General features: G+C 42.0%; 1 protein-coding gene across 4 annotated transcripts in view; it reads left to right on the top strand.

Annotated features, from left to right (window-relative positions):
* Positions 1-17,500, top strand: part of LOC128690495 (serine/threonine-protein phosphatase 6 regulatory ankyrin repeat subunit B) — a 65,120-nt gene that overhangs the window by 21,032 nt on the left and 26,588 nt on the right. For 3 of the 4 annotated variants that reach the window (XM_070089575.1, XM_070089576.1, XM_070089574.1), the window contains exons 4-5: positions 5,156-5,344; positions 15,947-16,114. The exons of the other annotated variant lie outside the window; for it this stretch is intronic. In XM_070089575.1, coding sequence (XP_069945676.1) covers positions 5,156-5,344; positions 15,947-16,114 — 357 coding nt within the window. The remainder of the gene's footprint in view (positions 1-5,155; positions 5,345-15,946; positions 16,115-17,500) is intronic. 4 annotated transcript variants of the gene reach the window in all.

Here is a 17,500-nt window from a genome sequence, read left to right as displayed (position 1 = left end):
TCCTGTGGTAGTAGGTTGGTAGACAGTAGCCACCCAGGGAGGTACTACCGTCCTGTGGTAGTAGGTTGGTAGACAGCAACCACCCAGGGAGGTACTACCGTCCTGTGGTAGTAGGTTGGTAGACAGCAACCACCCAGGGAGGTACTACCGTCCTGTGGTAGTAGGTTGGTAGACAGCAACCACCCAGGGAGGTACTACCGTCCTGTGGTAGTAGGTTGGTAGACAGCAACCACCCAGGGAGGTACTACCGTCCTGTGGTAGTAGGTTGGTAGACAGCAACCACCCAGGGAGGTACTACCGTCCTGTGGTAGTAGGTTGGTAGACAGCAACCACCCAGGGAGGTACTACCGTCCTGTGGTAGTAGGTTGGTAGACAGCAACCACCCAGGGAGGTACTACCGTCCTGTGGTAGTAGGTTGGTAGACAGCAACCACCCAGGGAGGTACTACCGTCCTGTGGTAGTAGGTTGGTAGACAGCAACCACCCAGGGAGGTACTACCGTCCTGTGGTAGTAGGTTGGTAGACAGCAACCACCCAGGGAGGTACTACCGTCCTGTGGTAGTAGGTTGGTAGACAGCAACCACCCAGGGAGGTACTACCGTCCTGTGGTAGTAGGTTGGTAGACAGCAACCACCCAGGGAGGTACTACCGTCCTGTGGTAGTAGGTTGGTAGACAGCAACCACCCAGGGAGGTACTACCGTCCTGTGGTAGTAGGTTGGTAGACAGCAACCACCCAGGGAGGTACTACCGTCCTGTGGTAGTAGGTTGGTAGACAGCAACCACCCAGGGAGGTACTACCGTCCTGTGGTAGTAGGTTGGTAGACAACAACCACCCAGGGAGGTGCTACCGTCCTGTGGTAGTAGGTTGGTAGACAGCAACCACCCAGGGAGGTACTACCGTCCTGTGGTAGTAGGTTGGTAGACAGCAACCACCCAGGGAGGTACTACCGTCCTGTGGTAGTAGGTTGGTAGACAGTAGCCACCCAGGGAGGTACTACCGTCCTGTGGTAGTAGGTTGGTAGACAGTAGCCACCCAGGGAGGTATTACCGTCCTGTGGTAGTAGGTTGGTAGACAGTAGCTACCCAGGGAGGTACTACCGTCCTGTGGTAGTAGGTTGGTAGACAGTAGCCACCCAGGGAGGTACTACCGTCCTGTGGTAGTAGGTTGGTATACAGCAACCACCCAGGGAGGTACTACCGTCCTGTGGTAGTAGGTTGGTAGACAGTAGCCACCCAGGGAGGTACTACCATCCTGCCAAGTGAATATAAACAAAAGCCTGTAATTGTTTTACATGATGGTAGGATTGCTGGTGTCTTTTGTCTGTCTCATAAATATGCAAGATTACAGGTACGTCTTGCTACTTCTCCTTACACTTAGGTCACACTACACTTACATGTCCACATTTATTTATACACACTCATCTGAGTTTTCTTTGATTTTATCTTAATAGTTCTTGGTCTTATTACTTTTCCTTTTATATCCATGGGGAAGTGGAATAAGAATCTTTCCTCCGTAAGCCATGCGTGTTGTAAAAGTCAACTAAAATGCCGGGAACAATGGGCTAGTAACCCCTTTTCCTGTAAAGATTACTAAAAAGAATAAGAAGAAGAAAATTGTCAAAGTGAGAAGTGTAGAAGGAGTAGCAATAATGTTGAAGGATAAGATATGGCAGGAAAAGAGGGACTATAAATGTATTAATTCAAGGATTATGTGGGGTAAAATAAAGGTTGGATGTGAAAAGTGGGTTATAGTAAGTGAATATGCACCTGGAGAAGAGAGAAGTGTAGAGGAGAGAGAGAGATTTTGAGAAATGATGAGTGAATGCGTGGGGAGTTTTGAACCAAGTGTGAGAGTACTTGTGGTTAGGGATTTCAATGCTAAAGTGGGTAAAAATGTTGTGGAGGGAGTAGTAGGTAAATTTGGGGTGCCAGGGGTAAATGTAAATGGGGAGCCTTTAGTTGAGCTATGTGTAGAAAGAGATTTGGTAATAAGTAATACATATTTTATGAAAAAGAGGATAAATAAATATACAAGGTATGATGTAGCACGTAATGAAAGTAGTTTGTTAGATTATGTATTGGTGGATAAAAGGTTAATGGGTAGGCTCCAGGATGTACATGTTTATAGAGGGGCAACTGATATATCGGATCATTATTTAGTTGTAGCTACAGTTAGAGTAAGAGGTAGATGGGAAAAGAGGAAGGTGGCAACAACAAGTAAGAGGGAGGTGAAAGTGTATAAACTAAGGGAGGAGGAAGTTCGGGTGAGATAAAAGCGACTATTGGCAGAAAGGTGGGCTAGTGCAGAGATGAGTAGTGGGGGGGTTGAAGAGGGTTGGATGAGTTTTAAAAATGCAGTATTAGAATGTGGGGCAGAAGTTTGTGGTTATAGGAGGGTGGGGGCAGGAGGAAAGAGGAGTGATTGGTGGAATGATGAAGTAAAGGGTGTGATAAAAGAGAAAAAGGTAGCTTACGAGAGGTTTTTACAAAGCAAAAGTGTTATAAGAAGAGCAGAGTATATGGAGAGTAAAAGAAAGGTAAAGAGAGTGGTGAGAGAGTGCAAAAGGAGAGCAGATGATAGAGTGGGAGAGGCACTGCAAGAAATTTAATGAAAATAAGAAAATATTTTGGTGTGAGTTAAACAAGTTAAGAAAGCCTAGGGAAATTATGGATTTGTCAGTTAAAAACAGAGTAGGGGAGTTAGTAGATGGGGAGAGGGAGGTATTAGGTAGATGACAAGAATATTTTGAGGAACTTTTAAATGTTGAGGAAGAAAGGGAGGCGGTAATTTCATGCACTGGCCAGGGAGGTATACCATCTTTTAGGAGTGAAGAAGAGCAGAATGTAAGTGTGGTGGAGGCACGTGAGGCATTACGTAGAATGAAAGGGAGTAAAGCAGCTGGAACTGATGGGGTCATGACAGAAATGTTAAAAGCAGGGGGGGGGGGGATATAGTGTTGGAGTGGTTGGTACTTTTGTTTAATAAATGTATGAAAGAGGGGAAGGTACCTAGGGATTGGCGGAGAGCATGTATAGTCCCTTTATATAAAGGGAAAGGGGACAAAGAAGATTGTAAAAATTATAGAGGAATAAGTTTACTGAGTATACCAGGAAAAGTGTACGGTAGGGTTATAATTGAAAGAATTAGAGGTAAGACAGAATGTAGAATTGCGGATGAGCAGGGAGGCTTCAGAGTGGGTAGGGGATGTGTAGATCAAGTGTTTACATTGAAGCATGTATGTGAACAGTATTTAGATAAAGGTAGGGAAGTTTTTATTGCATTTATGGGTTTAGAAAAGGCATATGATAGAGTGGATAGGGGAGCAATGTGGCAGATGTTGCAAGTATATGGAATAGGTGGTAAGTTATTAAATGCTGTAAAGAGTTTTTATGAGGATAGTGAGGCTCAGGTTAGGGTGTGTAGAAGAGAGGGAGAACACTTCCCGGTAAAAGTAGGTCTTAGACAGGGATGTGTAATGTCACCATGGTTGTTTAATTTATTTATAGATGGGGTTGTAAAAGAAGTAAGTGCTAGGGTGTTCGGGAGAGGGGTGGGATTAAATTATGGGGAATCAAATACAAAATGGGAATTGACACAGTTACTTTTTGCTGATGATACTGTACTTATGGGAGATTCTAAATAAAAATTGCAAAGGTTAGTGGATGAGTTTGGGAGTGTGTGTAGAGGTAGAAAGTTGAAAGTGAACATAGAAAAGAGTAAGGTGATGAGGGTATCAAATGATTTAGATAAAGAAAAATTGGATATCAAATTGGGGAGGAGGAGTATGGAAGAAGTGAATGTTTTCAGATACTTGGGAGTTGACGTGTCGGCGGATGGATTTATGAAGGATGAGGTTAATCATAGAATTGATCAGGGAAAAAAGGTGAGTGGTGCGTTGAGGTATGTGGAGTCAAAAAACGTTATCTATGGAGGCAAAGAAGGGAATGTATGAAAGAATAGTAGTGCCAACACTCTTATATGGGTGTGAAGCTTGGGTTGTGAATGCAGCAGCGAGAAGGCGGTTGGAGGCAGTGGAGATGTCCTGTCTAAGGGCAATGTGTGGTGTAAATATTATGCAGAAAATTCGGAGTGTGGAAATTAGGAGAAGGTGTGGAGTTAATAAAAGTAATAGTCAGAGGGCTGAAGAGGGGTTGTTGAGGTGGTTTGGTTATTTAGAGAGAATGGATCAAAGTAGAATGACATGGAGCGTATAAATCTGTAGGGGAAGGAAGGCGGGGTAGGGGTCGTCCTCGAAAAGGTTGGAAGGAAGGGGTAAGGGAGGTTTTATGAGCGAGGGGCTTGGACTTCCAGCAAGCGTGCATGAGCGTGTTAGATAGGAGTGAATAGAGACGAATGGTATTTGGGACCTGACGATCTGTTGGAGTGTGAGCAGGGTAATATTTAGTGAAGGGATTCAGGGAAACCGGTTATTTTATATAGCCGGACTTGAGCCCTGGAAATGGGAAGTACAATGCCTGCACTTTAAAGGATGGGTTTGGGATATTGGCAGTTTGGAGGGATATGTTGTGTATCTTTATACGTATATGCTTCTAAACTGTTGTGTTCTGAGCACCTCTGCAAAAACAGTGATTATGTGTGAGTGAGGTGAAAGTGTTGAATGATGATGAAAGTATTTTCTTTTTGGGGATTTTCTTTCTTTTTGGGTCACCCTGCCTCGGTGGGAGACGGCCGACTTGTTGAAATATATATATATATATATATATATATATATATATATATATATATATATATATATATATATATATATATATATATATATATATATATATAAATATATATATCTATATATATATATATATATATATATATATATATATATATATACATATATATATATATATATTTAATTTATATATATATATATATATATATATATATATATATATATATATATATATATATATATATATATATATATATATATATATATATATATATATATATATATATATATATATATATATATATATACATATATATATATATATATATATATATATATATATATATATATATATATATATATATATATATATATATATATATATATATATATATATATATATATATATATATATATATATATATATATATATAAATTAAATAGTAACATATTGTCCACCTGGTACGTAGCTGAACTGTAAAGACGACCGGATGTGCACTGCGTTGTTGCACTCGTGCAAGAGTGGCAACGTGGAGGCGGCACTGGCACTGGTGGAAACTGACGGTGTTGATCTGGAGGCTAGAGATGACCAGGGAATGACAGCACTAATGTGGGCCTCCATGTTGGGTTACCGTGTTATTGTTACAGCCCTTCTGCAGGTAGGTCACCATGTTAACAGTTACTGTTGTACCTCCAGTAACTTTCTGTTACACTCACAGTGTTGTACCTCCAGTAACTATGTTGCACTCACAGTGTTGTACCTCCAGTAACTATGTTGCACTCAGTGTTGTACCTATAGTAACTATGTTACACTCACACTGTTGTACCTCCAGTAACTATGTTGCACTCAGTGTTGTACCTCCAGTAACTATGTTACACTGACAGTGTTGTACCTCCAGTAATTATGTTACACTCACAGTGTTGTACCTCCAGTAACTATGTTACACTCAGTGTTGTACCTCCAGAAACTATGTTACACTGACAGTGTTGTACCTCCAGTAATTATGTTACACTCACAGTGTTGTATCTCCAGTAACTATGTTACACTCAGTGTTGTACCTCCAGTAACTATGTTACACTCACAGTGTTGTACCTCCAGTAATTATGTTACACTCACAGTGTTGTACCTCCAGTAACTATGTTACACTCAGTGTTGTACCTCCAGTAACTATGTTACACTCACAGTGTTGTACCTCCAGTAACTATGTTACACTGACAGTGTTGTACCTCCAGTAATTATGTTACACTCACAGTGTTGTACCTCCAGTAAGTATGTTACACTCACAGTGTTGTACCTCCAGTAACTATGTTGCACTCAGTGTTGTACCTCCAGTAACTATGTTACACTCACAGTGTTGTATCTCCAGTAACTATGTTACACTCAGTGTTGTACCTCCAGTAACTATGTTACACTGACAGTGTTGTACCTCCAGTAATTATGTTACACTCACAGTGTTGTACCTCCAGTAACTATGTTACACTGACAGTGTTGTACCTCCAGTAATTATGTTACACTCACAGTGTTGTACCTCCAGTAACTATGTTACACTGACACTGTTGTACCTCCAGTAACTATGTTACACTCAGTGTTGTACCTCCAGTAACTATGTTACACTCACAGTGTTGTACCTCCAGTAACTATGTTACACTCACAGTGTTGTATCTCCAGTAACTATGTTACACTCAGTGTTGTACCTCCAGTAACTATGTTACACTGACAGTGTTGTACCTCCAGTAATTATGTTACACTCACAGTGTTGTACCTCCAGTAACTATGTTACACTGACACTGTTGTACCTCCAGTAACTATGTTACACTCAGTGTTGTACCTCCAGTAACTATGTTACACTGACAGTGTTGTACCTCCAGTAACTATGTTACACTCACAGTGTTGTACCTCCAGTAACTATGTTACACTCACAGTGTTGTACCTCCAGTAACTATGTTACACTCACAGTGTTGTACCTCCAGTAACTATGTTACACTCACAGTGTTGTACCTCCAGTAACTATGTTACACTCACAGTGTTGTACCTCCAGTAACTATGTTACACTCACAGTGTTGTACCTCCAGTAACTATGTTACACTGACAGTGTTGTACCTCCAGTAACTATGTTACACTCACAGTGTTGTACCTCCAGTAACTATGTTGCACTCACAGTGTTGTACCTCCAGTAACTATGTTACACTGACAGTGTTGTACCTCCAGTAACTATGTTGCACTCAGTGTTGTACCTCCAGTAACTATGTTACACTCACAGTGTTGTTTACCTGGAGAGAGTTTCGGGGGTCAACGCCCCTGTTGTACCTCCAGTAACTATGTTACACTGACAGTGTTGTACCTCCAGTAACTATGTTACACTCACAGTGTTGTACCTCCAGTAACTATGTTACACTCACAGTGTTGTACCTCCAGTAACTATGTTACACTGACAGTGTTGTGCCTCCAGTAACTATGTTACACTCACAGTGTTGTACCTCCAGTAACTATGTTACACTGACAGTGTTGTACCTCCAGTAACTATGTTACACTCAGTGTTGTACCTCCAGTAACTATGTTACACTCACAGTGTTGTACCTCCAGTAACTATGTTACACTCACAGTGTTGTACCTCCAGTAACTATGTTACACTCACAGTGTTGTACCTCCAGTAACTATGTTACACTGACAGTGTTGTACCTCCAGTAACTATGTTACACTCACAGTGTTGTACCTCCAGTAACTATGTTACACTCACAGTGTTGTACCTCCAGTAACTATGTTACACTGACAGTGTTGTACCTCCAGTAACTATGTTACACTCACAGTGTTGTACCTCCAGTAACTATGTTACACTCACAGTGTTGTACCTCCAGTAACTATGTTACACTGACAGTGTTGTACCTCCAGTAACTATGTTGCACTCAGTGTTGTACCTCCAGTAACTATGTTACACTCACAGTGTTGTACCTCCAGTAACTATGTTACACTGACAGTGTTGTACCTCCAGTAACTATGTTACACTCACAGTGTTGTACCTCCAGTAACTATGTTACACTCACAGTGTTGTACCTCCAGTAACTATGTTACACTGACAGTGTTGTACCTCCAGTAACTATGTTACACTCACAGTGTTGTACCTCCAGTAATTATGTTACACTGACAGTGTTGTACCTCCAGTAACTATGTTGCACTCAGTGTTGTACCTCCAGTAACTATGTTACACTCACAGTGTTGTACCTCCAGTAACTATGTTACACTCACAGTGTTGTACCTCCAGTAACTATGTTACACTCACAGTGTTGTACCTCCAGTAACTATGTTACACTCACAGTGTTGTACCTCCAGTAACTATGTTACACTGACACTGTTGTGCCTCCAGTAACTATGTTACACTCACAGTGTTGTACCTCCAGTGACTATGTTACACTGACACTGTTGTGCCTCCAGTAACTATGTTACACTCACAGTGTTGTACCTCCAGTAACTATGTTACACTCACAGTGTTGTACCTCCAGTAACTATGTTACACTGACACTGTTGTGAATCCAGTAACTATGTTACACTCACAGTGTTGTACCTCCAGTAACTATGTTACACTGACACTGTTGTACCTCCAGTAACTATGTTACACTGACACTGTTGTGCCTCCAGTAACTATGTTACACTCACAGTGTTGTACCTCCAGTAACTATGTTACACTGACACTGTTGCACATCCAGTAACTATGTTACACTGACACTGTTGTGCCTCCAGTAACTATGTTACACTCACAGTGTTGTACCTCCAGTAACTATGTTACACTGACACTGTTGTACCTCCAGTAACTATGTTACACTGACACTGTTGTGCCTCCAGTAACTATGTTACACTCACAGTGTTGTACCTCCAGTAACTATGTTACACTGACACTGTTGTACCTCCAGTAACTATGTTACACTGACACTGTTGTGCCTCCAGTAACTATGTTACACTCACAGTGTTGTATCTCCAGTAACTATGTTACACTGACACTGTTGTACCTCCAGTAACTATGTTACACTCACAGTGTTGTACCTCCAGTAACTATGTTACACTCAGTGTTGTACCTCCAGTAACTATGTTACACTCACAGTGTTGTACCTCCAGTAACTATGTTACACTGACAGTGTTGTACCTCCAGTAATTATGTTACACTCACAGTGTTGTACCTCCAGTAACTATGTTACACTCACAGTGTTGTACCTCCAGTAACTATGTTGCACTCAGTGTTGTACCTCCAGTAACTATGTTACACTCACAGTGTTGTATCTCCAGTAACTATGTTACACTCAGTGTTGTACCTCCAGTAACTATGTTACACTGACAGTGTTGTACCTCCAGTAATTATGTTACACTCACAGTGTTGTACCTCCAGTAACTATGTTACACTGACAGTGTTGTACCTTCAGTAATTATGTTACACTCACAGTGTTGTACCTCCAGTAACTATGTTACACTGACACTGTTGTACCTCCAGTAACTATGTTACACTCAGTGTTGTACCTCCAGTAACTATGTTACACTCACAGTGTTGTACCTCCAGTAACTATGTTACACTCACAGTGTTGTATCTCCAGTAACTATGTTACACTCAGTGTTGTACCTCCAGTAACTATGTTACACTGACAGTGTTGTACCTCCAGTAATTATGTTACACTCACAGTGTTGTACCTCCAGTAACTATGTTACACTGACACTGTTGTACCTCCAGTAACTATGTTACACTCAGTGTTGTACCTCCAGTAACTATGTTACACTGACAGTGTTGTACCTCCAGTAACTATGTTACACTCACAGTGTTGTACCTCCAGTAACAATGTTACACTCACAGTGTTGTACCTCCAGTAACTATGTTACACTCACAGTGTTGTACCTCCAGTAACTATGTTACACTCACAGTGTTGTACCTCCAGTAACTATGTTACACTCACAGTGTTGTACCTCCAGTAACTATGTTACACTCACAGTGTTGTACCTCCAGTAACTATGTTACACTGACAGTGATGTACCTCCAGTAACTATGTTACACTCACAGTGTTGTACCTCCAGTAACTATGTTGCACTCACAGTGTTGTACCTCCAGTAACTATGTTACACTGACAGTGTTGTACCTCCAGTAACTATGTTGCACTCAGTGTTGTACCTCCAGTAACTATGTTACACTCACAGTGTTGTTTACCTGGAGAGAGTTTCGGGGGTCAACGCCCCTGTTGTACCTCCAGTAACTATGTTACACTGACAGTGTTGTACCTCCAGTAACTATGTTACACTCACAGTGTTGTACCTCCAGTAACTATGTTACACTCACAGTGTTGTACCTCCAGTAACTATGTTACACTGACAGTGTTGTGCCTCCAGTAACTATGTTACACTCACAGTGTTGTACCTCCAGTAACTATGTTACACTGACAGTGTTGTACCTCCAGTAACTATGTTACACTCAGTGTTGTACCTCCAGTAACTATGTTACACTCACAGTGTTGTACCTCCAGTAACTATGTTACACTCACAGTGTTGTACCTCCAGTAACTATGTTACACTCACAGTGTTGTACCTCCAGTAACTATGTTACACTGACAGTGTTGTACCTCCAGTAACTATGTTACACTCACAGTGTTGTACCTCCAGTAACTATGTTACACTCACAGTGTTGTACCTCCAGTAACTATGTTACACTGACAGTGTTGTACCTCCAGTAACTATGTTACACTCACAGTGTTGTACCTCCAGTAACTATGTTACACTCACAGTGTTGTACCTCCAGTAACTATGTTACACTGACAGTGTTGTACCTCCAGTAACTATGTTGCACTCAGTGTTGTACCTCCAGTAACTATGTTACACTCACAGTGTTGTACCTCCAGTAACTATGTTACACTGACAGTGTTGTACCTCCAGTAACTATGTTACACTCACAGTGTTGTACCTCCAGTAACTATGTTACACTCACAGTGTTGTACCTCCAGTAACTATGTTACACTGACAGTGTTGTACCTCCAGTAACTATGTTACACTCACAGTGTTGTACCTCCAGTAATTATGTTACACTGACAGTGTTGTACCTCCAGTAACTATGTTACACTCAGTGTTGTACCTCCAGTAACTATGTTACACTCACAGTGTTGTACCTCCAGTAACTATGTTACACTCACAGTGTTGTACCTCCAGTAACTATGTTACACTCACAGTGTTGTACCTCCAGTAACTATGTTACACTCACAGTGTTGTACCTCCAGTAACTATGTTACACTGACACTGTTGTGCCTCCAGTAACTATGTTACACTCACAGTGTTGTACCTCCAGTAACTATGTTACACTGACACTGTTGTGCCTCCAGTAACTATGTTACACTCACAGTGTTGTACCTCCAGTAACTATGTTACACTCACAGTGTTGTACCTCCAGTAACTATGTTACACTGACACTGTTGTGCCTCCAGTAACTATGTTACACTCACAGTGTTGTACCTCCAGTAACTATGTTACACTGACACTGTTGTACCTCCAGTAACTATGTTACACTGACACTGTTGTGCCTCCAGTAACTATGTTACACTCACAGTGTTGTACCTCCAGTAACTATGTTACACTGACACTGTTGCACCTCCAGTAACTATGTTACACTGACACTGTTGTGCCTCCAGTAACTATGTTACACTCACAGTGTTGTACCTCCAGTAACTATGTTACACTGACACTGTTGTACCTCCAGTAACTATGTTACACTGACACTGTTGTGCCTCCAGTAACTATGTTACACTCACAGTGTTGTACCTCCAGTAACTATGTTACACTGACACTGTTGTACCTCCAGTAACTATGTTACACTGACACTGTTGTGCCTCCAGTAACTATGTTACACTCACAGTGTTGTACCTCCAGTAACTATGTTACACTGACACTGTTGTACCTCCAGTAATTATGTTACACTCACAGTGTTGTATCTCCAGTAACTATGTTACACTCAGTGTTGTACCTCCAGTAACTATGTTACACTCACAGTGTTGTACCTCCAGTAATTATGTTACACTCACAGTGTTGTACCTCCAGTAACTATGTTACACTGACAGTGTTGTACCTCCAGTAACTATGTTACACTCACAGTGTTGTACCTCCAGTAATTATGTTACACTGACAGTGTTGTACCTCCAGTAACTATGTTACACTCAGTGTTGTACCTCCAGTAACTATGTTACACTCACAGTGTTGTACCTCCAGTAACTATGTTACACTCACAGTGTTGTACCTCCAGTAACTATGTTACACTCACAGTGTTGTACCTCCAGTAACTATGTTACACTCACAGTGTTGTACCTCCAGTAACTATGTTACACTGACACTGTTGTGCCTCCAGTAACTATGTTACACTCACAGTGTTGTACCTCCAGTAACTATGTTACACTGACACTGTTGTGCCTCCAGTAACTATGTTACACTCACAGTGTTGTACCTCCAGTAACTATGTTACACTCACAGTGTTGTACCTCCAGTAACTATGTTACACTGACACTGTTGTGCCTCCAGTAACTATGTTACACTCACAGTGTTGTACCTCCAGTAACTATGTTACACTGACACTGTTGTACCTCCAGTAACTATGTTACACTGACACTGTTGTGCCTCCAGTAACTATGTTACACTCACAGTGTTGTACCTCCAGTAACTATGTTACACTGACACTGTTGCACCTCCAGTAACTATGTTACACTGACACTGTTGTGCCTCCAGTAACTATGTTACACTCACAGTGTTGTACCTCCAGTAACTATGTTACACTGACACTGTTGTACCTCCAGTAACTATGTTACACTGACACTGTTGTGCCTCCAGTAACTATGTTACACTCACAGTGTTGTACCTCCAGTAACTATGTTACACTGACACTGTTGTACCTCCAGTAACTATGTTACACTGACACTGTTGTGCCTCCAGTAACTATGTTACACTCACAGTGTTGTACCTCCAGTAACTATGTTACACTGACACTGTTGTACCTCCAGTAACTATGTTACACTCACAGTGTTGTACCTCCAGTAACTATGTTACACTCAGTGTTGTACCTCCAGTAACTATGTTACACTCACAGTGTTGTACCTCCAGTAACTATGTTACACTGACAGTGTTGTACCTCCAGTAATTATGTTACACTCACAGTGTTGTACCTCCAGTAACTATGTTACACTCACAGTGTTGTACCTCCAGTAACTATGTTGCACTCAGTGTTGTACCTCCAGTAACTATGTTACACTCACAGTGTTGTATCTCCAGTAACTATGTTACACTCAGTGTTGTACCTCCAGTAACTATGTTACACTGACAGTGTTGTACCTCCAGTAATTATGTTACACTCACAGTGTTGTACCTCCAGTAACTATGTTACACTGACAGTGTTGTACCTCCAGTAATTATGTTACACTCACAGTGTTGTACCTCCAGTAACTATGTTACACTGACACTGTTGTACCTCCAGTAACTATGTTACACTCAGTGTTGTACCTCCAGTAACTATGTTACACTCACAGTGTTGTACCTCCAGTAACTATGTTACACTCACAGTGTTGTATCTCCAGTAACTATGTTACACTCAGTGTTGTACCTCCAGTAACTATGTTACACTGACAGTGTTGTACCTCCAGTAATTATGTTACACTCACAGTGTTGTACCTCCAGTAACTATGTTACACTGACACTGTTGTACCTCCAGTAACTATGTTACACTCAGTGTTGTACCTCCAGTAACTATGTTACACTGACAGTGTTGTACCTCCAGTAACTATGTTACACTCACAGTGTTGTACCTCCAGTAACTATGTTACACTCACAGTGTTGTACCTCCAGTAACTATGTTACACTCACAGTGTTGTACCTCCAGTAACTATGTTACACTCACAGTGTTGTACCTCCAGTAACTATGTTACACTCACAGTGTTGTACCTCCAGTAACTATGTTACACTCACAGTGTTGTACCTCCAGTAACTATGTTACACTGACAGTGTTGTACCTCCAGTAACTATGTTACACTCACAGTGTTGTACCTCCAGTAACTATGTTGCACTCACAGTGTTGTACCTCCAGTAACTATGTTACACTGACAGTATTGTACCTCCAGTAACTATGTTGCACTCAGTGTTGTACCTCCAGTAACTATGTTACACTCACAGTGTTGTTTACCTGGAGAGAGTTTCGGGGGTCAACGCCCCTGTTGTACCTCCAGTAACTATGTTACACTGACAGTGTTGTACCTCCAGTAACTATGTTACACTCACAGTGTTGTACCTCCAGTAACTATGTTACACTCACAGTGTTGTACCTCCAGTAACTATGTTACACTGACAGTGTTGTGCCTCCAGTAACTATGTTACACTCACAGTGTTGTACCTCCAGTAACTATGTTACACTGACAGTGTTGTACCTCCAGTAACTATGTTACACTCAGTGTTGTACCTCCAGTAACTATGTTACACTCACAGTGTTGTACCTCCAGTAACTATGTTACACTCACAGTGTTGTACCTCCAGTAACTATGTTACACTCACAGTGTTGTACCTCCAGTAACTATGTTACACTGACAGTGTTGTACCTCCAGTAACTATGTTTCACTCACAGTGTTGTACCTCCAGTAACTATGTTACACTCACAGTGTTGTACCTCCAGTAACTATGTTACACTGACAGTGTTGTAACTCCAGTAACTATGTTACACTCACAGTGTTGTACCTCCAGTATCTATGTTACACTCACAGTGTTGTACCTCCAGTAACTATGTTACACTGACAGTGTTGTACCTCCAGTAACTATGTTGCACTCAGTGTTGTACCTCCAGTAACTATGTTACACTCACAGTGTTGTACCTCCAGTAACTATGTTACACTGACAGTGTTGTACCTCCAGTAACTATGTTACACTGACAGTGTTGTACCTCCAGTAACTATGTTACACTCACAGTGTTGTACCTCCAGTAACTATGTTACACTGACAGTGTTGTACCTCCAGTAACTATGTTACACTCACAGTGTTGTACCTCCAGTAATTATGTTACACTGACAGTGTTGTACCTCCAGTAACTATGTTACACTCAGTGTTGTACCTCCAGTAACTATGTTATACTCACAGTGTTGTACCTCCAGTAACTATGTTACACTTACAGTGTTGTACCTCCAGTAACTATGTTACACTGACAGTGTTGTACCTCCAGTAACTATGTTACACTCACAGTGTTGTACCTCCAGTAACTATGTTACACTGACACTGTTGTGCCTCCAGTAACTATGTTACACTCACAGTGTTGTACCTCCAGTAACTATGTTACACTGACACTGTTGTGCCTCCAGTAACTATGTTACACTCACAGTGTTGTACCTCCAGTAACTATGTTACACTCACAGTGTTGTACCTCCAGTAACTATGTTACACTGACACTGTTGTGCCTCCAGTAACTATGTTACACTCACAGTGTTGTACCTCCAGTAACTATGTTACACTGACAGTGTTGTACCTCCAGTAACTATGTTACACTGACACTGTTGTGCCTCCAGTAACTATGTTACACTCACAGTGTTGTACCTCCAGTAACTATGTTACACTGACACTGTTGTACCTCCAGTAACTATGTTACACTGACACTGTTGTGCCTCCAGTAACTATGTTACACTCATAGTGTTGTACCTCCAGTAACTATGTTACACTGACACTGTTGTACCTCCAGTAACTATGTTACACTGACACTGTTGTGCCTCCAGTAACTATGTTACACTCACAGTGTTGTACCTCCAGTAACTATGTTACACTGACACTGTTGTACCTCCAGTAACTATGTTACACTGACACTGTTGTGCCTCCAGTAACTATGTTACACTCACAGTGTTGTACCTCCAGTAACTATGTTACACTGACACTGTTGTACCTCCAGTAACTATGTTACACTGACACTGTTGTGCCTCCAGTAACTATGTTACACTCACAGTGTTGTACCTCCAGTAACTATGTTACACTGACACTGTTGTACCTCCAGTAACTATGTTACACTCACAGTGTTGTACCTCCAGTAACTATGTTACACTCACAGTGTTGTACCTCCAGTAACTATGTTACACTGACACTGTTGTACCTCCAGTAACTATGTTACACTGACACTGTTGTGCCTCCAGTAACTATGCCATACTCACACATCTCCACTATGTCTCCCCACTACACTCACAATACTACTACATTACAGCCTCCACCACCACATTCTCATGCGATGTTGTGTAATCTGCTGAAGGTTCGAACGCTGGATGTTAACGCTCTGACACCGGATGGGTTGTCTGCTCTGGGGTTGGCATGTGAGGCTGGGCAGGTGGAGGTGGTGCAGCAGCTGGCCTCGTATCCAACTGTTGATGTAAACGCTGGAGACACAACTGGCAGGACCCCGATTGTTGCAGCTCTGGAGGTACTGCAGTGTGTGTGTGTGTGTGTGTGTGTGTGTGTGTGTGTGTGTGTGTGTGTGTGTGTGTGTTTGTACTCACCTAGTTGTACTCACCTAGTTGTACTCACCTAGTTGAGGTTGCGGGGGTCGAGTCCGAGCTCCTGGCCCCGCCTCTTCACTGATCACTACTAGGTCACTCTCCCTGAGCCGTGAGCTTTATCATACCTCTGCTTAAAGCTATGTATGTATCCTGCCTCCACTACATCGCTTCCCAAACTATTCCACTTACTGACTACTCTGTGGCTGAAGAAATACTTCCTAACATCCCTTAATTTAATGTACACGGTGTACAGTCTTGAACGATTCCTTACTGAGGTATCGGAACGCTATTTTCAGGTTTGCCAGGCGCCCGTATGCTGAAGCAGTTATCTGGTTGATGTGCGTCTCAGAAGATGTGCTTGGTATTATACTCACCACAAAATACCCTTCCTTGAGTGAGGTCTGCAGTCTTTGGCCACCTAGCCTTCTTCTCTACCCTTCCCCGATCTTCATGACTTTGCATTTGGCGGGTTAAATTCGAGTAGCTAGTTGCTGGACCAGGTGTCCAGTCTGTCCAGGTCTCTTTGTAGTCCTGCCTGATCCTCTTCCGATTTAATTCTCCTCATTAACTTCACATCATCTGCAGACAGGGACACTTTTGGTTCTAACCCTTCCATCATGTCATTCACGTATACCAAAAATAACACTGGTCCTAGGACCGACCCCTGTGGAACCCCGCTCGTCACAGGTGCCCACTCTAACACCTCGTCACGTACCAGGACTCGTTGTTGCCTCCCTGTCAGGTATTCTCTGATCCATTGCAGTGTCCTTCCTGTTATGCGTGCGTGATTCTCTTTTGAACTAACTTCTTGTGAGCGTAGATGCAGTCCACCCACCCCTCTCTCTCGTGTCGTACTCCAGTAGGTTTGTGACACAGGATTTTCCTTCCCTGGAACCGTGCTGGTTGTCGTTTATAAGCTTGTTCCTTTCTAGGTGCTCCACCACTTTCCTCCTGATAATCTTCTTCGTGATTTTGCATACTATACACGTCAGTAACACAGGTCTGTAGTTTAATGCATCGTGTTTGTCTCATTTATTAAAAATTGGGACTACATTTGCCATCTTCCATATCTCAGGTAGTTGCCCACTTTCAGTGGATGTATTGAAGATTGTTGTTAGCGGCACACACAGAGTCTCTGCTCTCTCTCTAAGGACCCACAGAGAGATGATGTCCGGTCTGACTTAGCAGCTTCTCCACCTCCTCGGTTGTGTGAATTTCATCCAGCACTTGCTGGTATTTCCTTTGTTGTAGTACTTCCTTGTTCTGACTTCTTGGAGTTCTTCCTGTCTCCGCTGTGAATACTTCTTTAA

This window comes from Cherax quadricarinatus, chromosome 29 (genome assembly GCF_038502225.1).
Source record: "Cherax quadricarinatus isolate ZL_2023a chromosome 29, ASM3850222v1, whole genome shotgun sequence".
Lineage (NCBI taxonomy): Eukaryota > Metazoa > Arthropoda > Malacostraca > Decapoda > Parastacidae > Cherax > Cherax quadricarinatus.
Note: the sequence above shows the minus strand (reverse complement) of the source record. Positions and strands in the feature narration are given on the sequence as shown.